Below are 22118 nucleotides of genomic sequence, written 5' to 3'. Positions count from 1 at the left end.
GGTGCGCGGGTGTCCAAGGACCTTCCTTCTGGGCCCATCTCTGACCCTGGCTCCTTGTGTGACCTTGAACACTTTTCTTCCCATCTCTGGGCCTCAGTGTCCTCAACCATTAAATGATGGGGTTTGACCAGACAATACCCCCCGCCAAAGGCCCTGCTAGCACTAAACTCTTAAGATTTTTCTGCCCCATAAATGTGTCAGGAAGCCTGTAGTTCCATCAGCAGAGGTAGGATTCACCTCCAATGTCTGAGGGTTAGATTTATTCAATGGAGCTGAGATTCAAAATTCACACATCCCTCCTAACTACAAACTTGGGGTCTTGACTCAAAACAGGAAAATATGGTTTGGAGAGGGCCAGAGGCTCACCCAGAGACCCCAGGACTCTGTGACCGAGCCAGGATTGAGCCCTTCTGGCTCAAGACTTTTGATGACCTGCAAGGACCCTGCCGGATGCCCTCCACACACCTCCCAGAGTTGTCCACCAAAGCCCAGGCATCCCCCAGGACACATCCAGGGAAGCAGGAGAGGGACACATCACAGAGTCCCAGAGAGAGGGAGGGACTTTGCAGCTGATGCTCTAAAGAGAGGATGCAGCGCCCTGCAGAGGGAGTGGGTCGGGGTGGCCACTAGTCCAGGCCGTGTGGAGAGAGGAGCGAGAAATGGGCAAGTTCCTTCTCAATTCCAACACCTGGGCTCAATGAAAAGGTCGGAAGCTCAGAGAGGGGGAAGGATTTAATGACAGAAAGGAACAGAGAGGGCAGTCACTGAGGGCAGGAGGCTGGGCAGGGAGGGAGGGTGGGGGGGCGCTCAGGGAGGTGGTACTCAGAGAAGGGAGGGCGACCAATGAGTGGGAGACGAGGGACAGGATGAGTTCAGAGGGGAGGAGGGGCTAGAGGGGGGAGAACGGTGAGAGGGCAGGAGGCACCATTACCCACAGCTACAGGCGCCAGCCTCGCCCAGCCTGGGTCTTCATTGTGGATTACTGCCTGCTGACACTCTGGGTTCCTGTCCCGCCACCCTCCTCTGGGTCATGAGCACAGGGGAGCGACAGCTCCCTCCCCAGAGGCCATGCCCTGTTGATTCGGTGTCATCCAGATGGAGCTCTCAGGGGACCTAGGCAGGTGAGCCAGGCCCAGGCTGCCCACTGGCCTGGGAGAAAGGCCTCAGCGGCCATGTGTGCCTTGGCTCCAGAGCAGCCCCCCACCTCCAGGGCTCCCCCCTTATAGCCAAAAGCCGCCGGCCCATCCGTCTGCGACACTGCTTCCTCGGCAGTCAGCCCGGCCTCAGCATCCTGCCGCCCCCGCCCTGGACTCCTGCCCACTGCAGAGGCTGCTGTGCCAGCTGGAGCTGGCGGGCAGGGCCACGGCTCCCTCAGCATCCTGCTGGAGCCAGTTAGGACTAGGGGGCGGCTTGAGCCCAGGGAGCTGGACCCTGAGGCCCAGGAAGCTTAGTGAGCCAGGGGGCCCCTGGCCTGTTGATTTCTACTGTTGATGTGGCCTGTGGCTCTGGGACCCCTCCCTGTGCTGAGCCCCATCCCCAAAACTCCCTCAGATGGAGACAAGCAAAAGTCAGTTTCATCGAATTCTTTTGGTCTTTGGAGTGGCACCTTCTTGGGCAAGAGCAAGACGTGGGAAACGGAAAAGCCAAGGAGAGAGAAAAAGTCACGTGTGGTCCCCCCAGCCAGAGCTAGCTGCAGCCAGCACAGGTATTTCCTATAAAGACCTTGTCCATGCATTCATGCTGCAGAGCAGTAAATAGCTGGGAACACCCCGTTGAGGGCATGCTGCTTTTCACTCTATAGTGAGAATTCTCTGATGTCTTTAAAGATTCTGCAAAAAGTGTACTTTTCAAAAAAAAAAGTGTATTTTCATGGCCATATGAGGACTGTGCACAGGGAGCTGCTTCCCAGGGAGCCAGGGAGCTAAGGGGAGAACCTCGCCCTCCCCCGCCCTCTGGGCCGGGTCACACCTTGGGGGTCTGGTGGCTGTGGGTGTCCCTCAAGGAGGATGGCTCTGAGGCCTGTGTCAGGGTCAGCCAGGGACTGAGGAAGACCCGCTTTCTCAGCACACCCCTCTGCCAGGGACCCAGGCGGGGAGGGCCAGGGCTGCCAGGGGAGTGCCAGACATCCTCGGGCCAGGATAGAACCTGGACCCACCCAGACCTTGGAGGAGGGAGCTCAGAACCGGGAACCAGGTGGCTGCCCATCTCCTGGGCTCTGGTCACATCTAGTCTCCAACCTCCACAACCAAGTGTGTTTTCTCCCTTGTGAAATGGGCATAATACTGCCTGCTCCAGGTGCGCACTGACAAGTGATCAGGTAATGAGTGTGAAAGAACCCGCAGAGGGAGAAAGCCCAGCGCACTGCCCGGAGGAGGCAGCCATTTGAATGTGTGAGACCACACAGCTAACATCTACTAAGCGCCTCCTATTTTCTGGGCATGGTTTGAACCCTAGGGACAGAGAGGTGAATCAGACACTGACCCTGATCTTGACGGGCTCCCAGACTCGTGGGAAAGGGAGGCACGAGGGAACTGACAGTGACGACCACGGAGGTTCTGCTATAACGAAGATGTCCACGGTGATGAGGGCAGCCAGAGGAGGCTTCTGAGAGAGGGACCTTTAAGCTGGGCTTTGGAGAACGACACGGGGAAGGTGCCAGACAGAAGGGGGAGGCATGGTGCTCCAGACAACAGCTGGGCCACGACACAGGCGTATGAAAAGTCCTGGTGAACTGGGGGACAGTCAATGATCTAATGCAGCCATGACATAGAGGGCGTGCGAGGAAAGGGGGCACCCCGGGGGAGCCGTGAGCCAGGACAGGTCTCAAAGGACCTCCAAACCCCTGTCAGCGCTGGGAATTTACTTGGAAAGTGATGGGAGTCAGGGATGGCTTCGGAGCAATGTCCTGAAATGGTCAGATTTGCACTTAAGGAAGCTCTAGCTGCCTTTGGGAGGAGGAGGATGGAGAGAGACCGAAGGTGAGAGGCCAGGAAGGTGGTGAGGGCAGCCCTGCAGAGGGCAGAACCGGAGGTGCACCTCGGGAGGTTTGACGGGATGGATGTGCACGCACTCCAGGGAGAGAGGACGTCCCGTGGGGCAGCGGCAGCTGCTGGCAAAGCCATCAGCACCAGAGGACCAGGTTAGAAAAGTGGGCTTCAGGACAGGCAGAGGGGCCCAGCCACCTTTTATCCCAGTAGGGGCCAGAGGGGACCTCTAGGATGGAAGGGAAGCTGGGACACTCGGCAGGCCCTGCCTCTGCATAGTCCTGTCCCCCCTTCCTGTCTGACATAGGCTGACATGTGCTCCTTGGTCCTCGTGACCCATTCATTACTGTCCCCAGAATAGCTCTCTTCTCTGCCTCCCAAATTGTCTCCTCCTCTGTCCTCTGCTCCTCACACAGCAGAAAGCAGAGACAGTCATTCACTCACTCATCAAACACTTGCTCAACAGATCCTCTCAACTGAAAGTTCAATTATCATCGTCAGAGACGGTCATTCACTCACTCATCAAACACTTGCTCAACAGATCCTCTCAACTGAAAGTTCAATTATCATCGTCGTCCCTAAGCTCTTTGGAGAAAGGAAGGCGCTGCCCTCAGTCTAGTGGGGAGAGGGTCCATGAGCTGGTGAACATTTGGAGATGGGTTGTGTGGGAGCATCCTGAGGGCTGCCTGGGCACTGGTGTTGGGGCAGGGGCGTGCCCGCCTGGTTGACTTTGAAGCCAGCTTCACAGATGGTCCTCAGAGGATGAGGGTTGCCAGCGGGAGAAGATGGGGAAGGGCATTTCTGGCAGAAGGAACAGCATGAGCGGGGACATGGAGGAAGAAAGAGCCCCGGGTGGTGACTTGTGTAGCTGGAGAGACCAAGAACAGGGAACCAGGCTGGAGAGGGAGGCCTCGTGAGCGGCCTCCCCGCCACTGGGGAGTCTGGCCTCTCTCCTGTAGGTGGCAGAGAAGCCAAGGGATGTTTCCAGCAGGTAACCACATGGCCGGAGCTGTTTCCGGAAGGTCACGCCTGAAGGGCGAGCATGATTTGGACAGATGGAGCGAATGGGGGCCTGCCGCGTGCTTTCAGGACACGGAGTCCCATGGTCTGGGGACTCTGCGGCTGCAACTGCTCCTCCCAGCCTGGGACTCTCAGAACCACCGCAGCTGTGGTCTCTAGGTGCAGAGTACCTGCCTTGGTATTTCCAGAACAGTCCGTGAACAGCAGGTTCCTGGGACCCCTCATTCAGGATCCGAGTGTAGGGCCGGGGGGTCTACTCCCCAGGGGCAGCCCAGGTCGGCCATGAGAACCGGGGCCTCACTGCTTGCAGATGCTGTTCTCTTTGCCTGGATGCCCTCCTTCCCTCTTCCTCTGCCTCCTTGAACTTCAGCCCCTGCACACGTCTCTTGTGCAGTGTCCCCAGGTGCCTGGTCCCGCCTCTTTCTCGGCCCCTTTCCTACTCTGCCCTGATGGTTGCTCTCGCTTCCATCTCCCTCGTTCACCATCACCAACACTCATTTGGCATCTCCCATGTGCCAGGCACAGCTGCAAGGGCTTCACGGGTCCTAACTCAGTCCTCACCACATCTCACAAAGGAGCCGGGTCATAGCCGCAGATCCTGGGGCCCAGAGAGGTAAATAATGTCACCAGCGTCACCTAGCTAAGATGCAGTAGGCTGTGCCGCTCTGGGACACCGCAGACGAGGAGCCCTTGGAAGGCAGAGGCCCTGTGCTGTTCATCGTTGCCGGGACCCAATGCAAGCACAGGGCCCGGCATACAGGAGGGGCTCGCTTTCCTCATCTGCGGGACAGGCTGAAGGACGACAGCTCCCCTCCAGGGCTGCTCTGCAGCTGGGGAACCGCGGCCCTGGTCGGGCTGTAAGCTATGAGCAGTGTGATCTGGGGGGGGGGGTGGTGGCAGAGACAGGGACTCCTCACTAGGATTAGGGGTGTGCTTTCTCTCCTCTGTTGTGCTGAGGTTCAGCCTCTCACAGAAATCAGACCCTCCCCCCCGCAACCCTGGGAAGGGTTTGTGGCCAGGGTGGGGTCAGATACCCTGAGGAAGAGTCTGGGGCTGAGGGCAGAGCAAGGCCGAGACTCAGAGGGAACACAGCTGCACGGGCTGCCCCTACCCTCAACCTAAACTTAAGGGTTTACCCCTTCCTGGAGCAGGGGGGTCCCCGCCCCCCTGCCATTCCTGCCTCCCACCCACAGTCCCTCGGGAGCCATAGGTTATTGTCAATGACGCTGTTAATTAACTGCTTAATTAACTATTTAGGCTAATCAGATTAATTGACATTAATTGGCTACCATTTGTCAAGGACCCTGGAAAGCTGTGCCTCTCAGCGTTGAAGTGTGTGACTGGGGTTGGGCAGGGGAGCCGAGGAGGAGCCGCCACTACGCTGTGGAGCTGGGGGAGCAGGTGACAGGCAGCAGTAGGACCAAGGGCACCGGGACTGCTGCCCAGGGCCTGGCCATCTCCCAGCAGCCCTCGGGGCTGGGCCCTCGGACTCCTGAGTCCTGTGTCCTCACACCTGGGAAGGGCACCCCCTCTCCCTCCCCCTTCACTGCATTTTACAAAAGGTCTGATGAGGGACCAGAGGCAAGAGTGAAAAACTTTCCAACCTCAGGGGCTGTAAAGACCTTGGAGGGGGAGAGACCTCAAAATCCTAAATATGCCATGATATAAGTAGGTCACCACCTAACAGCCGTGGGGGTGAAGAGCACACAGTTTTTAAGAAAGGGGAAAGATGAGCAGTATAGGGTAGATAAAATATGCAAAGTATTAAACTATGATGAAATGATCAGATTTGCATTATTTAGTCAATGACAGCCCCCAAAACCCACAGTACATTTTTATGTCTGTTTTAAAACACAACTTACAGTTTTAAATTATAGCACTTGAAACAAAAAAGAAAAAAACTACTATGAAATGCATCCTACGTTTTGGAGAACGGGAAAAAAAAACAGCCAACCCACTCAAAACTGGGAGTGTGAATTCATCTTCAGAGCCATTCTCTCAAAATTAAATGGCTCCCGTATCCAGTCCAACGCTGGGCTGGAAGATGACAGCCTGCAGCTTCGTCCGGACTTTTTCACTGACACCCCACCCCCACCCCCCAGGGTCCCTTCCCCTCTCTGGCAGATCCCTGCCTGTCTTCCTGATAGAGTGCCTACATGGGGCATAGGAGGTGTGGATTTTGAGCCTTCTGGAGAGGATTACAAATGTAAGGGGAGAAAAGGGGTCTGTTTTGGTGGGAACGCTCAAGTTCCCAGGATGGGGATCCCTTCCGGGGAGGAGGAAGGCTCCGGGCCCAGTAACAGAGAGCTCTAGCTCAGTAATGGAAGACCTAGCAAATGAATGCGGGGTCTCTCTCTCCCTTTACTGCCCAATCCTACAGCCCCTAGGGGAGGAAGGACCAGGAGAGACTGGAGGCTGTTGCCTAGCAACAAGAGGCGCATCTGGATCGATGGGAATGGCAGACCGAGGCTCCAGCCCCCAGTCCTGCTCTCTCTTTGATCTCACCCAGCCCAGCAGAAACCTGGGGGGATGCCCAGGGCAGCCTGCCTGATTAAAGCTGAGTCAATAGAGGGAATTTTCCATAATGAGATTGTGTGGGCCGTGGAGGCAGCTGCCCTGTCTCCCTGCTTCACCCTCCCCAGTGAGTGGAAGGGGCTTGTCTGTCTGTCCAGCACCCCCCCTTCCTGCTGGTAGCACCGGAGCTGGGGAGGTGGACATATCACCACCCAACTCTGATTCTACCAAGTGTCGGGCGGCCAGGGTCTCAGAGCCCACCCCCACCCCAGCCCCACTAGGCTCCAGGCCTGGCATTTAGTCCAGATGGGGGAAACTGAAGCCTAAGTGAGGAAAGAGATCTGGCCAAGCAGCTTCTAGCCCCACTGCCCCTGCCTCAGCCCAGCCTCCTCGGTGTGAACCTGGGAGGGTCTGATCTTTGCAGGAGGAGAAGCGGGTAAAGAGGTCATGGAAACGGATGACAGCGCAGGACTCCTCTGATTTCACTCCAGGGTCAGCTCCGGGGGCCAGCTTGGGAGGATCCTCAGAGAGCAGGGAGTCCTGACACCCAGGTGGCTCTCTCTAGGACCCCTCACTCAGGCCATCCGACTGGGACCCTCCCCAGGGCACAGAGATCGCCACCTCCCCGGCAGCCCACGCCCGATAGCCACAGCTCAGCGGTGAACAGGTTCTTTCTCGCTCTCCCCTCCCCCTCTCCGAAACTCCACCAGAACTCAGGCAGCCGCAGGGAAGCGCTCTGCTCCCTGGCTGGAAGGCGACAGCTCCCCGAAGGCCACTGAGGGTCCTGAAAAGGAACAGAGTGGGCTGGGTGGGGGCAGGGCTTCCTTTGTTCCGCGAGGACCTTGGAGGGGAAACTAAAACATTCCTCGCTTGTTGGGTTCAGTTCTGGTCTACACAGGCTGTCTTGTGGGTCGAACCGGTGTGTTCTTTTCAGTGACCAGTATGGGATATGCTGCTCTCTTCCACTGTCTAGAACACTGGCCTGTCTCGGTCTGTGGGTTCCCCACTGTCCTCCGCTGATGCACCCCTTCCGAGTTCCTGGCTCCCCCATGGCCTGTGGCTACACTACTGTGCGCTGGTCTCACGACACTGTATTGCCTCCACTGTGGGCACCTCTGTAGGAAGTAGACTGCTGAGGCCTCTCTGTCTCTGGGGATTTGCCATCCGGCTCCTCTGCTCTGGCCTGGGCTGATGGGCAGGAGCCGAGGTGCCAGGCAAACCCTTCCTATCCATGCAGTGACAGAGCAGGACTCCAAAGCTCTCAAAGTAAATGACAATGTGGCCTTTGAGGATATCACCACTCACAGCGTCTGGGCATGTTGAGAGCCAGAAGTGGGGACATTTCCCACTGAGGCCCCCAGAGATGGCAGTGGTAAGACAAATAAGTCCGTGCGAACACAGGCTGGGTTACAGCAATGTTCACAGATGGCTGCTTTGTGCCAAGCTCTGTGCTGGGCGCTGGGGACACAGAGGTGGACACCCTAGCCCTTGGACAGCCCTCCCTAGGCCAGGGAGCAAACGGTCACAACAGAACAAGGTCAACGCTGAGCGTGGTAACCACAGGGTGAGGCTCTGGGAGCAGCACAGAGACACATCCTCCAGCAGAGGTCAGGGAGGGCTTCACAGAGGAGGTGATGCTTGGGCAGAGTTCTCTAAGGTACATGGAAGGGGAGGAATTCCTGGCACAGGGGGAGCCTGCACTAGCATGTCCTTGGGTGGAGCAGAGTGTGTGTGTGTGTGTGTCAGAGACACAGAGGCTAGGCAGGTCACCCAGGACGAGGTACCAGCTAAGCTGCCTGGCTCTCTCCCTCCTTTGCCTACCCCGGACACCCCACCTTGGCTCTGGGAACTTGGCCAGCACCCCTGCCTCCATCCCATAGCATCGTCCGAGACTGCGGGGAAGGGGACAGGCACAGCTGGGCCCCACACAGGGGTGGAGCGGGGAGGGCAGGAGCAGGACCCCGGGGCTGTGGCCCAGGCTGCGCTGCCAGTACCCTGCAGGTCAGGCTTCCTGTCCCTCCTGCAACCAGCCCTCCCCACAAGCCTGCCAGACCCAGCCTGGGGGCTCTGGCCAGAGCCTTCCTCTGGCTCCTACAGGAGCGTCAGGAAGCTCCGGCTGCTGAATAATTGAAAAGAAGGCTTTCAGCTTTCTCCCTCCCCCCGCAGCGTCTTCTCCAGGGTTGGGTAACAAACATCGGTGCCAGCGCCTCCCGAGAGACTCCAAGGAGGCAGGGAGGAAGCGCATTCAAGCCGCTAACCCTCTCGCTGCCGGCCTGCCGGCTGCCCAGGCCTTCCTCCCAGGCCTCACCCTGCAGAATCTTCTTAGCTGCAAATACGGGTCCCTGCGGGTCCACGTGGGTTGGTGTCTACCCGTCTTCACAAGCTGGTACTGATTTGGTACGTTCTCTGCCTTATGGGTTCTGTGCTACTGATCTATATGTCTTCCTGGTTCATTCATGCCTGAGGTGCTTTAGATTAGTTGGCATTGTTTACGGGTAATACCAACAGTTAACACTTATACCCAGAACTCACCACGTCCCGGGGCACAGCTGCACTGCGTGTATATAAATTCCTTCGCCCCTAAGGGGAGGTACTTCTATGAACCCTGCTTTACTAACGACCAAATGGAGCCCAGACGTCAGGTCGCTTTACGGCACATAGTGACTTGGGTGGCTCTGCTGCCACTTGCCGATCTGTCTTGGTTGACATGGGCTGGGCTGTCCCTTAGAGTCAGACCTTTCCCCAGGGCAAAGGCCACTACAAGTCAGGGGCCTAAGCAGCAAAGCTGACCATGGCCTCGCCAGCTCACCAGCCTTCCCTGGCTCCCTGTTGCCTGCAGGGTGTGGTCCTGCTCGGGCGCTTCCTGTTTTCCTCTCCAAGACTTCTTCCCTCACTCTGCCCAAAACATCCTTCTTCCCCTTCTGCATCCCACCAGCTCCAACGTAGGCTTCAAGATGCCTCCTCCAGGAAGTCCTCCCAGCTGTGCTCCTCTCCACACTCCCCGCTCAGTTGATGTCTCCGCCGCACGCACGTCCCTCATCCAGCACTTCCTGTGACAGTGCTTCTCCCCCTGCATCTCCCCCCGTGAGCCTCAGACTGGCCGTTCCCGGAAGAGCGGTGACGTGGATGAGTGACCCAGAGTTAGCGACCTAGAGCTGAGGGGCCATCTCCCAGTCCTGTGGCCCTTACTCCCCAGCCGCACCCCCTCGGACAGGGAGCACAGGGAGGGCTGCTGGTGTGTTCTAGCCATGGCCCGATGACCTTTGCTGCCTCCCCATGCTGTGTTCCTGGGCTGGGGAAGGGTCTCCACAGGGAAGGGAGAGGTTGACAGGAGAGCCCCCTGCCCCTATTGCCCTGGGGACACGTCATGGGTGTCAGGAGCACAACCCGGCCTCAGTTCGGGGCCGGCGCAAGGCAAGGCGCTCGCCTACATTCCTCGGACACAATGGAGACGGTTTTCTTTTCCGGCTTCATGAAATATCTTGACAAAACCATTGTTGCTACACACTCATTTTTATAAAGACCCAGACTTAGTTTCACAACCTAAGTACCTGGTTCCGCTGTGTTTGTCAGTGTCATCACGTTTCTATGTTCCTGGCAGTTACAAAGAATTTCTTTCTCCAGGAGACGCAGAAGGCCCCTCGCTGCTGCCCCCCACCCCCTCGCCCCAGGCTTTTTCTCTGGAAGGGCTCGCCCGGTGCCTGCATCCCCCTCCCGCTACACCCCTGCCCTCAGTCTTCTTGGACTCCCCCTTCCTTAGACTCATCCTTCCAAAGGCCAGTTCAAACATCACTGCCTTTTTATTTTTCCCTTTGGTGTGGCCTGTGGAGGTTCCCAGGCTAGGGGTGGAATCAGAGCTGCAGCTGCCGGCCTACCCCACAGCCACAGCCACACCAGATTCAAAATGTATCTGCAACCTCCACCGCAGCTTGCAGCAACGCTGGATCCTTAACCCACTGAGCAAGGCCAGGGACCAAACTCAAATCCTCATGGATACTAGTCTGGTTCTTATCCTGCTGAGCCAACAACAGGAACCCCCAAACATCATTGCCTTTTTGAAGGCTAAAGTAAACCTCCATGGTCTTTGTTGCTCCCCTAGAATGGGGCAGGGTTGGGGGGCAAAAAGGATCTATCTTCACAATAAGCTTGTCGCTGAAAGAATAAATGATCCCGGGGTTCCCGTTGTGGCTCAGCGGAAACAAGTCTGACTGGCATCTATGAGGACCAGTTCACAGGCAAAGAAACTGCGGCATAGGGTTTAAGCCACCTGGTCAGGGTCGCTCGGCTCCTGAGTTCCCCAAGAGCACAGCCCTGTCTCCCCGCCTCACATCGGGCTCCCCAGTCTCCTTTTCAGACACACGTGGGGTCCTCTGCTCCCTCTCCCAGACCTGGCCGGGTCACCACTGTCCTCGGCACCCTACCCCTCTGAGCGCTGGGTGAGGGATGAGCTCACCAGCCGCGAGGCCGGCCCTGCAGCACAGATGGGCTGTTTGACCTTCAGTTCATCTCTACCAGCAGGGCTGGACTTGCAGGTACCAGCAGCCAGACTGTGTCCCATCCTGTCCTTGGCCAGGCCAGCTCAGGGGGACCCCGGCTGCGGTCTGAGGGAAGGAGGCGAGCCCAGGGACTCAGCTGTGAGGCTTGGAGGTCAGGGCTCTGGTCTTTTAACCACTTCCTGGCTGGCAGAAGGGGAGACGCTTTAGAGCTTCAGGACTTAAATCTACACATGGGTTTGGCTGGCGCAGCATCTGGGCCTGCCCTTGGGACCTGACCTGGTGCTGGTGACAGCCTCAGGCTGAGCCCTGGGGGGAGCTTGTGGCTCTGGCCACTACGTACAGCACTGGGAAGGAGGCGGGCTGAAGGCTCAGCAGGCCGCGTGCATACATAGTACTACCTACATTTCCAGGGCAGGAAAAGACCTATGGGTTTTGAGGGTTTGTTTTGGTTTTTTTACAGAAGTTCCCCAAGCCAGGGATCAAGCCCAAGCCACAGAAATGACAATGTCAAACCCTTAACTGCTAGGGTGCCAGGAAACTCCAAGACCTATGGGGTCTTCGAGTCCAGCCCCCCTTCCCCAATGGAGAGACAAGGGTCCAGAGAAGGAAAGAGACTTGCCGGGGGTCCCTCAGCCAGTCAGTGGTAGAGAAAAGGCTTCCTCCATGCTGCCTCCAAAGAGTCACAGTGTCTGTCCCCAAGGACCTTAACAAGTCAGGGTCAGGGCTCTGGACCTCACAGCTCCCTGCTGGACCCTCACAAGCCCCTCACCCTTAACACAGCCCACTGTGCCCTCCATATTCCCCATCACAGCAAACGGCTGCACCAGCCACCTGGCCTCCCAAGCCAGGGCCCGGGTGTCACCCGAGGCACCTCCCTCACCCACCCCCAATCCGCCGCCGTCCTGCCCCATCTGTTTGCTTTTTGCATCCTGGTCAGACTCCACCTGCTCTGGTCCCTGTCTCCAGCCCCCCTCACCCCTTCTGGGAAGCCCGCCCCGACCCACCAGGCGGAGATGCAAACCCTCCTCAAGTTTTATCACAGGACCACTTGATACCGCCTCGTTTCCCAGAGCAGCCTGTGGGCTGCTGGGGTACAGTCTTGTCCATCACCCAATCGCCAGCGTGTGTGTGTGTGTGTGTGTGTGTGTGTGTGTGTGTGTGTGTGTGTGTTGGGAGGGGGTAGGGCGGCAGTGAGAAGATACGGATACGGATTGGCTTTGCTGTGTTTGTAGAGTGAATATCGTCCACCTCCTATCTGAGCAGCTCCTGTGACGGGAACTCACTCATCCTGGGAGGAACTGCTTAGCTTTTTACAGTTTCAATTGTTGGGGGGAGAAAATCCTACCTTGGACGACTTCCCTGCAGGAGTCCTGGCTTTTTCTCCTGGAACCAGCCAGCTCGGCTGGGGGCTTGCTCCTCTCTCTCAGCCTCATCCGTGGGCCGCACAGGAGAAGCTTGTTAGAAATGCAAATTCTCAGACCCCAGCCCAGATCTACCCAATCAGAAATTCTGGGGGTGGGACGTAGCCATCTAGGATTCACACGCCCTCCAGGTGACCCTGGTACCTAATGAAATTGAGAACTGCTGCTCTTGATGCGGGCTCCCAGATGCCGGTCATAGATGCTCTGTGCCAGAATCCCCGGGGGAAACACGACCTCTCCTCCCCCCGCAGAGATGTGGCTTCGGTAGGTCTAGGTAGGACGCACATATGAAAACAGGACACCCAGTTAAATGTGAATTTCAGGTAAACAATGAATACTCTTTTTTTTAGTATGAGGATGTCCCAAATATGAAATTCATGAAATTCAAATGAATTTAGCTGTGCATCTTGTATTTTTACTTGACAAATCTGGCAACGCAACCTACTTCTAACAAGCTCCCCAACAGACTCAGCCGGTTTCGTCCTAAATCCTCTACGATCCTTCAAGTATTTGAAGATAGGGACTCTGACCGCTTGTACTTGCGTTTCACCTCCCCACTCTAGACGTTATATTTCTGTTGATGCAGCCTAAGATAACATGTGCTTTTGGCAGCCATATCACGATATTGACTCGGACGGGCTTTGTGACCATGGAAAATGGCTAAAGTCTTCCTAAATATGCTGCTTCTGAAGTCTGTCTACCCCGTTCCAATTTTAGAAGGTTAGTTTGGGGCCCAGCTTCAGAATGTGGCACTTCTCACTCATCCTGGGAGGAACTGCTTTCACCTTCCTGTTTCATCTTAGATTCCTCCCATCTTTTCAGTCTGTCGAATCCTTTTAGGTCCTGACTCTGAATTTGTGAGCCTCCCCAAGTGGTGCCCTGGGTGAATCTGATTGTCAGATTGTCAAAGTTCATCCGGTCAGTGGTGAACATACTGGATCAGACATGGGTGAGGACAGAGCCTTGTGGTCTCCGCTGGACACTCCCATCTAACGTGACATTGACCCATCAATCGGCTCCCTTTGAGCACAGGTTAATCTATCCACCAACTGAAACAGTACAGAATGTTACTTCCCACCAACACAGTGTCTCTTTCTCCTTATGAAATCTCACAAGGACTCCATAATAGATCATACCAGATACCTCATGGAGAGACCCGTGCCTGCAGTAACTCCCTAGTCTTCTCATCCAGCAACCACGACTTGGGAAGATGTGGGCTTGGTGTGCAATGACTTGTTCTTAGGGGCCCAACCTCTCCGCTAGGGGTTCAGGGGTAATCCTTTTAATAACATGCCTCAGGGAGCTCCCTGGTGGCCTAGTAGGTTAAGGGCCTGGTGCCGTCAACGCTGTGGTGTGGATTCGATCCCTGGCCCAAGAATTTCCACCCCTGGCCAAAATAAAATAACAAGCCTTGGATTCCTGCCTGACACCCTCCATCACTAGATGAAGCTGGTAGAATCCACCACCCGTCCTCGTGAAAATCCAGACAGCATTTGCCCTGTCTTCACATCCCTCTCCTTTCCTTCAGTCATTCCTGAAAGACGGCCCTCAGCAGCCTAGCCGTCTTAGCCAGCCATTCTCCTAGCGCCGGGAAAGAGTTTCTCCAGCTCTGGAGAGCGGCGGGCATTCAGCCCCGCGCCCACCAGCTTCCCCTCCCCTGCCCTCAAGGAGCTCAGGCCAAGTTCTAGGCTGGGGAGCCTTGCCCATGGCAGAGGGAAAGCACGCAGAGCAGCAATGCTCAGAACCTGGCTCCATGCGCCTTCCGGGGCCTGAGCATTCTGTCCCCACACCCTAGCATGCCTCCTGCATTGCCATGTGCTAGGTGGGCTCTGGGGAGCTGGAGTGAAGGGGTGGCCCCTTCTCCTGCAAGGGCTAGCACAGAGGTCAGAGACAAAGAACAGATTGAGCCTCAGTCTCTAAAGAGGCAAGAACAAAAGCTGTGGGGGGACAAGGAAGGAATGACTCATCTTTCCTCAGAATCAGGGAAGGCTTCCCAGAGGAGGTGACATTTGGGCTGGGTGCTGGAGGATGTGCAGAAGTTCCCCAGCTGAAGAAGAGAGGAAATGGAATTCCAGCACAGGGGAACCACAGGGCAAAAGTGCAAAGGAGTGGGAGCGCATGTTTGGGGACAGATGACCCAAGTTGCGGGGCTGGATGCTGGCTGCGGGACGAGGTGGAGCAAAGGATGAAGCTGCAAGATAGGCAGGATACAAAGGGGCCACACCCACTGTATGGGGGACCACGCTGCAGTTCCTCTATCCCGCCTCCCTTCTGTCTCTTTGTTCTGCCCTTGTGCACTGGGCTCCACGTGCCTTAGGCACTTTTCTGGCATTAGGAGCTGAGACTAACTGCCCTCAGCTCACAAAGTGAGCCAGACCTGTGAGCCCATAGTGACACTGTGAGTGGTGAGAGCACCAGGAGGGTACCGCCAAGCCAGGGGGTGAGGGGAAGTTTCCAGAAGGTTGTGATGCCTGTCGGCAGGACTTTGAGGACATGCGGGAGCCAGGTAAAGAGGGTCCCAGGAAGATGTAGCAGCAGGGGAAAGGCCTGGATGCAAGAGAGATGAGAACCTGTGTGGAAGCAGGAGGGGGGGTGGCTGGACCAGGCGATGTCACAACTTTAAGCCAAGGTGGCAGGCAGCCACTGGGGGCTGTTAATCAGGGCATGATATGCTCTGATTTGCTCCTGGACCTATCTCCCCGGTTGCTGATGGAAGATGAACAGAAAGAGGTCCAGGGTTGTGGGGGGCAGACAGGATGCCGTGGCCAGAGTGGACCAGGGGCTTGAGTGGAGGCGGGAACAGGAGGGAGGAGGTGGGTCAGTGTGAGCAGCGTGGAGAAGTGGGAATGAGGGACCCAGCTCGGTGCTGGTGAGCTGCAATGGGCCAGGACAGTGGGCATCTCCAAGCCCCACATATGTCCCTGGTTCAGGCCGTGAGCCGAGCACTGGGTGGGTAGTGAGCAGGGATCCTGGAGCTCTACTTGGGGCTTGGCCAGTGGGTGATGCTTGTGGAGTACCCTAGGAGAAGGCCTGGCGGAACTGGGGTGCAGAGCTGGGCCAGGAATGGCAGGAAACAAGCAGGGGTTAGAAGAACAGCTTTGTTCTGTAAACCCCCAAGAGCCCTCCTGAAGAATCTGGATGATGCTCCCAGGCACAGGTTGGGATCAGAGGCTCAGAGAGGGGCAGTGACACAGCAAGGAGTGGAGAAGCCTGGCCTAGAATCCAGACACTTGGGGGGACGGACATATGAAAGGAGCTTGTGTTCCCCTTACCACTGTCACCTCCTGTCACTGTCCCCTTCAGAGCTTTTTCTTCTCATGGTCCCTTTCTTCTCTGCCTTCCAGACTCCATGCTCTGAACGGTCCTCACCCCCATCCCTTTGAGGCCAGCGAGGGGAGTATGTGTTGGGGGTGGGGGTGTATTGCAGCAAAGCCCTCATCCAGGAGGTCCAGACATGCCCAGCTCCTTCTCTTGCCACCTCCCTCCACCCCCTCCCTCCCTCCCCTCCACTCCCGGGGAAGGAGGCCTCCCTGTTGCTTAGCAACTAGCAGAGCCTTGGAGAAAGGCAATGGAAATAGCTCAGGAGGTGCCTCCCCTCTGTTAAGATAAGTCTTTGGTGTGGGTTCTCTGTGCGTCCGCGTGTGCCGGCGCGCGTGCCGGCACGTACACTACTTTGGGTCTACCATGGAGCCGCGGCTTCTCGCCATCCAAGCCCTGCTGATTCCCACCCCGCCTTGAACCGGCAGGAGGATGTAGCTGCCTGGAAAGTTAATGTCAGTGCCCCTTTTGGTCACATCCTCAGAAGCAGTGTTACCAGAACAAAGGAGAGGACAGTCTTGTGGGCTTCAGTCTGGACCAGGCCCCCACCTGGAACGAACTTGGGACTCCAGGGGCCAGGAGAACGGGTGCTGAGCAGAGAGAGTGGGATGTTAAACCGAGTCTGAAGGGAAAACAAGAAACCAACATATTTTCCCAGAGACAGACTTGGTAGCTGGGGAGTTGCCGGCAGGCGTGGGGGCAGGGCCAGGCAGTCAGGCCCAGGCATTGGCACCAGGAACGAGGGTCGTCCTGGGCGGCGACTGCGTCCCTGGATGAGAGAAGGTTCCTCCGAGGCCACCTAGTCCGGCCCGAGCCCTCCCACTTTACAGCTAGGGAAAGCCAAGTCCAATCCTGCTCATGCCCTGAGGTGTGACCCAAAGGTGCAGACCTGCCACCCGCCCCCGCTCTGCAGCATGAGGGGAAGCGGATTAGAGCCCCGGGCGAGCCTTTAAATCTCCAGGATTAACCCGCGCCGAGAGGAGCTTAGCAGGTGGCCGAGAAGTGACCATCCCGCCCGGTGCCTGTGTCTGTTCCACAGGGCCGCCGAGGCCAGCAGCTCGGGAGGCAGCCACCATGGCCTCCACAGTGAACAACGGAGCGGCCACCATGCCATCCCCGCCCGACGCAGCAAACGGCTTCCCGCAGCCGGGCGCCTCTTCGGGGGCCTGGCCGCGGGCGGAGGAGGAGCTGCGCACTGCAGAGCCGGGCCTGGTGAAGCGCGCGCACCGTGAGATCCTGGACCACGAGCGCAAGCGGCGTGTGGAGCTCAAGTGCATGGAGCTGCAGGAGATGATGGAGGAGCAGGGGTGAGCAGGCCGGGGGCGGGGCCGGGGTCTTGGGGGCGGAGTGTGGACCTGGGGCGGGGCCGGGGCGGGGCCTGGGTGGGGGGCCGGGAAGCGTTAGGATCCCGGAGCCTAGAAGGCCAGGGGCCAGCATTTGAACCCATTTGCGCGGAACCATTGCAAGTCCAACCGAACTTTCATTCATTTATTAGTTTATTCCATCAGTAAGCTGTCCAGAACTCCCGCTCTACCTCAAGCTCTGAAATGGGTTCAGATTCACAGAAACCAAGGAGACACAGTCCATGCCTTCCAGAAGCCCCCAGCCTAGTTCATGAGAGAGGCATGTAAACATCAATGACCACTCAAGGCATCAGTTTCCCCTTCTATAAATTGGGTGGATCAAGCTGCCTGGACTCTGCCAAACAGGCGCTGCAGCCAGGCAGGAACACACAGTGGGCTCTCACTGCGGTTTCAGCAAAGGAATCCCAGCCAACAGTCACACTTGGAAGCTTAGTTTTCAACCTATCTAGCTCAGAACCAGTTACAGGGCACCCAAGTGTGCCAGGCACTGTGCTGGGCAAGGCTGAGCCCCAGAGCTAAATCAGAGTCTCCTCCGCCAAGACCACCCTCCCAACCCCTACTCTTTCCTCACCTCAGCAGGAATAATAAGCATTTTAACACCTCACTTCCACATAAAACAGATTAGAGTCATGCTTATAGGAGAGGACAGGAAAAAGCCAAGTCTTCAGGAGCCCAGAGGAGAGATTCTGAGAGAACACACTCGAATGGGCTTTGAAGGATGCGTAGGAGTTCATCAGGTTGAGGAGGAGTCGTGTATCAGTCACCCCCAAAAAATCTAGTGGAGACAGTACAGCCATCACACTGGAGCTGGAGGCAAAGAAGCAGGGAACAAAGCCATTCCCATCTGTGCAGGTCCAAGGAAATCTCGTGTTCCCAAGTCTCCCTATTTTTTCATTTTTCTCTTTTCTCTCTCTCTTTTTTCTTTTAATGACCACACCCATGGTATATGGAAGTTCCAGGGCTAGGAAATGAATCCAAACCACAGCTGCCACCTAAGCCACAGGTGCAGCAACACCAGATCCTTTAACCCACCGTGCCAGGCTGGGGATTGAACTCGAACCTCCTCAGTGACCCAAGCTGCTGCAGTCAGACTCTTATCCCATTGTGCCACGGCAGGAACTCCTGGTGTTCCCAAGTCTCCCTTTTTGCATCTGCCCTGAATACTGTGAAACTACTAGACTGCCTGTTGAGGGAGTCAAAGTTGGGGGCAGGACCTGCCCATCAGACTTGCTGTCAGCGAGCTGAGAAATCAGAAATGCCCAGTGCATTAGGACCTGGAGCCCCAAGGGGACAAACAGCCTGTGGACAGCAGTCCTTCCAAACCACACCTTTGTTCATCCAGGCCTCCTGGGATCCCAAGAGGCAGCCAAGACATGGCTCACTGTCCCTGTGGAACCCAGAAGACACTAAGACAGAGATTGTCACCGACACCAAAGGCCCTCAGGAAGGCAGGGCCAAGGCTGCCGGCAGGGCCACTTGTAGGGAAATAATAGGGGACAGGGACTAAGTGTTTATCTCCAGCTGGGGACCAAGTGTGTGCGTGGCGGGGGGGGGCTCCCTGCAGAAAGGGATGGACGGGTGGAAAGCTGCTGAAGACAGGAAGAAGGGCTCCAGCTGGCAATGAAATCAAATTTGTTGAGCTAAGGATGCGGACGAGGAAATGAGATCCCCCGAGACAGGGTGGAGTAGCAGGCGGGCGGGGAGTGGAGTATCCTTCTGCAGAGAGAGCCCCAGACCTTAATTAAACCTGCAAGTCCTGCTGAATTGGGAGACTGGGAGTGGAGGGAGGATGGGCGTGGCTAGGGAACCGGACGACTGGGACAAAGGAGAGCCAGGCTTCTGGGCTACGTTCTTGGAAAATGCCCTTCCCCTCACAGAGCCCCGCCCCTTCCTCTCACAGAGCCCCGCCCCATTCCCATTGTCAAGCCCCACCCCCTTCCTGAGCCCCTCCGTCTTTACTAAGCCCCTCTCCTCTTCACTGCGTCCTTCCCTTCCGGAAGCCCTCCACCTCACAGAGTTCAGAGAACCCCTGGGGTCCCTCCCTCTTGGCGCCCCCTCCCTCCCCAATCCTGCCCTGCCGGTTGAATTTCCCCCTACACTGAGAGATTTATTGTCCAACGAGGACAATAAGCCTCGGGTGGAGGGGATGGCCTTTGGTCTTGTCCTTGGCGTCAGTCCCCTGGCAGCAAAGACTCATGCCTCTCTGGGAAGCACCTGCCAGGTCTGCAGATGTTCTGTCAGGGGCCCTTCCCGCACCCAAGCCCTCAGTCCAGGAGGTCCACGGCCTGGAGTCCCCACGCAGCTAGCTCTCGGGTCACCATCCCCTTCCCCTCCCCATCTCACAGCCACTCTGGAACCCAACGATCCCGGCTTCCAGGCCTTGCTTGTGACCTTGGGCAAGCCACGGCCACTGGCCCTTCCAATAGGAGCTTGTTCTGAGGGTCCTGGGGGCTAAGGCACATGCACGGTTCCCGCCCCTCCAGCCAGTTCCCAGAAAGTGCTCCACAAACACTAGACACCTTTGCTCTGTTAAAAAATCCAGTCCTTAATAACCGTTTCTAGAAACACTGGTTCATTCGCATTTATTTACAGGTTCTCGGGCATTTGACAAATACTCCCACTAGTCACAAGAACACACTTTCTTTGGCCCCATTAAAAAGTAGTCCTTTCCTTAATATTGATGGATGGCAGCTAACTCACTGGTGACTGATGCTGCCTTTGGAGCCTTCCTGGGCAGCCTCGAGGCACAGCCTGCAATCGGCATGGGCCGAGACAGAGCCCCCAGCCCCAAACACCCCCACACCCTTCCGGTGCCCCTTCCCGAGAGGGCATGACATGGACAGGGCTCAGTTCTGCCCCAGCTGAGCCTGGAGCTTGAACCATTCCTTCTTCCTGTTCCATTTCCTCATCTGTAAGGTAAGAACCAAAGGCCACCCACCCTCCTCAGAGCTGTGGTGAAGGTCAAATTAATGGCCAAGGAAGTTATTTTTTAAAAAAACCTTGTAATTAATTAATTCATTTATTCATTCATTCTTTTTAACGCACCCGCGGCATATGGAGGTTCCCAGGCTAGGGGTTGAATGGGAGCTGCAGCCCAGCCTACGCCACAGCCATGGCAATGCCAGATCTGAGCCACGTCTGCGACCTACACCACAGCTCATGAAATGCCAGATTTTTAACTCACTGAGTGAGGCCAGGGATCAAACCCGCATCCTCATGGATCATAGGTTCATTACCAATGAGCCGCAACAGGAACTCTGGCTATGGAAGTGATTATCTAAGAAATGCTGGATCTGGGCAAAGACAGGCAGAATGAAACATTTTCTGCTCTGGAGACCTCTGTTTCTCTGGCTGCCCTGTGGCATATGGAGTTCCCTGGCTGCCTCTGCAGCAGCGCTAGATCCTTAACTCACTGTGCTGGGTCAGGGATTGAACCTGCATCCCAGCACTCCAGAAATGATGCAGATCCCGATGCACCACAGCGGGAGCTCCTGGAGACCTCTTTTAAGGTCTTTTATGCACTGTCCTCCTCAGTCCACCAGACCCCAACCCAGGAAGTCCCCAAAGCAAAAATGAATTTGGCACATCCTTCCCACAGAGGGGAGAGGCAGTGAGGGAGCAAGACTGGCTGCAAGAGCGGCTGAGCCAGGAGGCACCCTTGCCCTGCCTGCGCCCTCCCCGCCCCTGTCCAAGCCCTTGACTTTTAGCCAGCCAGGCCTCCTGCACAGCCTTAAGTTGGCAGGTGCTGCCACCTCCCTGGGGAGTGGATGATTTGGGCACCAGCCTCTCTCTCCATCTCAGCCTTTGCCCCCTGGGAGAGCAGAGGGGACAAGCCCAGGTGATTTCTGACCTGGGACTATGCTGACTCAGGAGGGGTCTAGGGTAGAAAAAGGCAGCGAGCCTGAGACAACTAGGCCCTCTGTCCCCCACTGCTCTGGGACCAATAATGCTCAATTGCTGCCATTTACGGAGCACCCACTACATGCCAGGCGCTGTGCAAAGTGCTTTATAGTCATCGTCTCCCTTAATCCTATGACAACCTTGACGGGCTAGTTACCATCTCGGCTCTGGAGGCTCAGGCAAAGAGAAGAATGTGGCCTTGTCCAAGATCACAGAGCTAGGAAATAGGGGACACCAGGATCTAAACACAGGACTGCCTGGTTCTCCTGCTTCTCCCCTCAGTGACTGTCTCACGTGGCCTCAGCTGAGAGGTACAAGGAGAGTGGGGACTCTAGGTGGTGGTCACACTCGAGACCACTGCGTCCGACGACCAGCTGTCACTCCTGGGTCCCAACCTCTCCCGGCAAGAAGCCCTGATGCATAGAAGTGTCCTCCCCAGTCGGTTCAATCCAGCACCCCCGGGCCCTCCGTGGCAGGTGCCTTACACCTGGCGGCTCTGGGATGAGCCCTAAGTCCCTGCACACGTCCTGCTCCAGGTCCTCACAAAACCCGGGGCTTTGCTCCCACCTCCCAGCCTCCACATGCTCCGTAGACCTCCAAGCATGTGGCTTAGACCTGGCCTGAAGCCCCCCTGATACACCTCCCCCGCAACCCTGCCAGGTCCTGGGCCCTGTGCCAGTGGCTTGGCCAGCTAGGTCTCCCTCCCAGGGGGTCTATGAGTTGAGGGCTGGGCACTGCTGAAGGGCCTGTATGGTTTGTCTCTGTGCTGACGACAATGACAAGCTGGTCTCCTGAGGAGAAGGTGAGGTAGAAGTGGCTCCTCCACACACCCGCTGCTCAGAAAAGGACCAGAGATGCGACGTGGGGTGTTTACAAGAGTACGGATAGCCTCCTTCGGAGCCCAGTGACCAAGGGCTCTGTACTGTCCCAAATGCAAAGCCAAGGGACCTCCAGTTGAATACTAAACAGGGACAAGGTGGACATTTATGAGCCAAGGCTCTGGGCGGGGGAGTCTAGGTTAGTGGTGTCAGCACGGCCTGAGCCACTCACACACCCACCCCGGCAGAAAGGGTTGGGGTTGGAAAAGATGGGCTTCTCCCC

The 22118-nt window shown here is 56.7% G+C and overlaps 1 protein-coding gene across 1 annotated transcript in view; it reads left to right on the top strand.

The window, feature by feature from the left end:
- The window catches only part of SRRM3 (serine/arginine repetitive matrix 3), a 55612-nt gene that overhangs the window by 2743 nt on the left and 30751 nt on the right, over positions 1 to 22118 (top strand). The window contains exon 2 of the mRNA XM_021086294.1: positions 16793 to 17060. Within this exon, the coding sequence (XP_020941953.1) occupies positions 16828 to 17060 (233 nt within the window). The 5' untranslated portion in view covers positions 16793 to 16827. The remainder of the gene's footprint in view (positions 1 to 16792; positions 17061 to 22118) is intronic.

Source organism: Sus scrofa, chromosome 3 (assembly GCF_000003025.6).
Source record: "Sus scrofa isolate TJ Tabasco breed Duroc chromosome 3, Sscrofa11.1, whole genome shotgun sequence".
In the NCBI taxonomy this organism is placed as follows: domain Eukaryota; kingdom Metazoa; phylum Chordata; class Mammalia; order Artiodactyla; family Suidae; genus Sus; species Sus scrofa.
The sequence above is the reverse complement of the archived record's forward strand: the minus strand, read 5'-3'. Positions and strand labels throughout refer to the sequence as shown.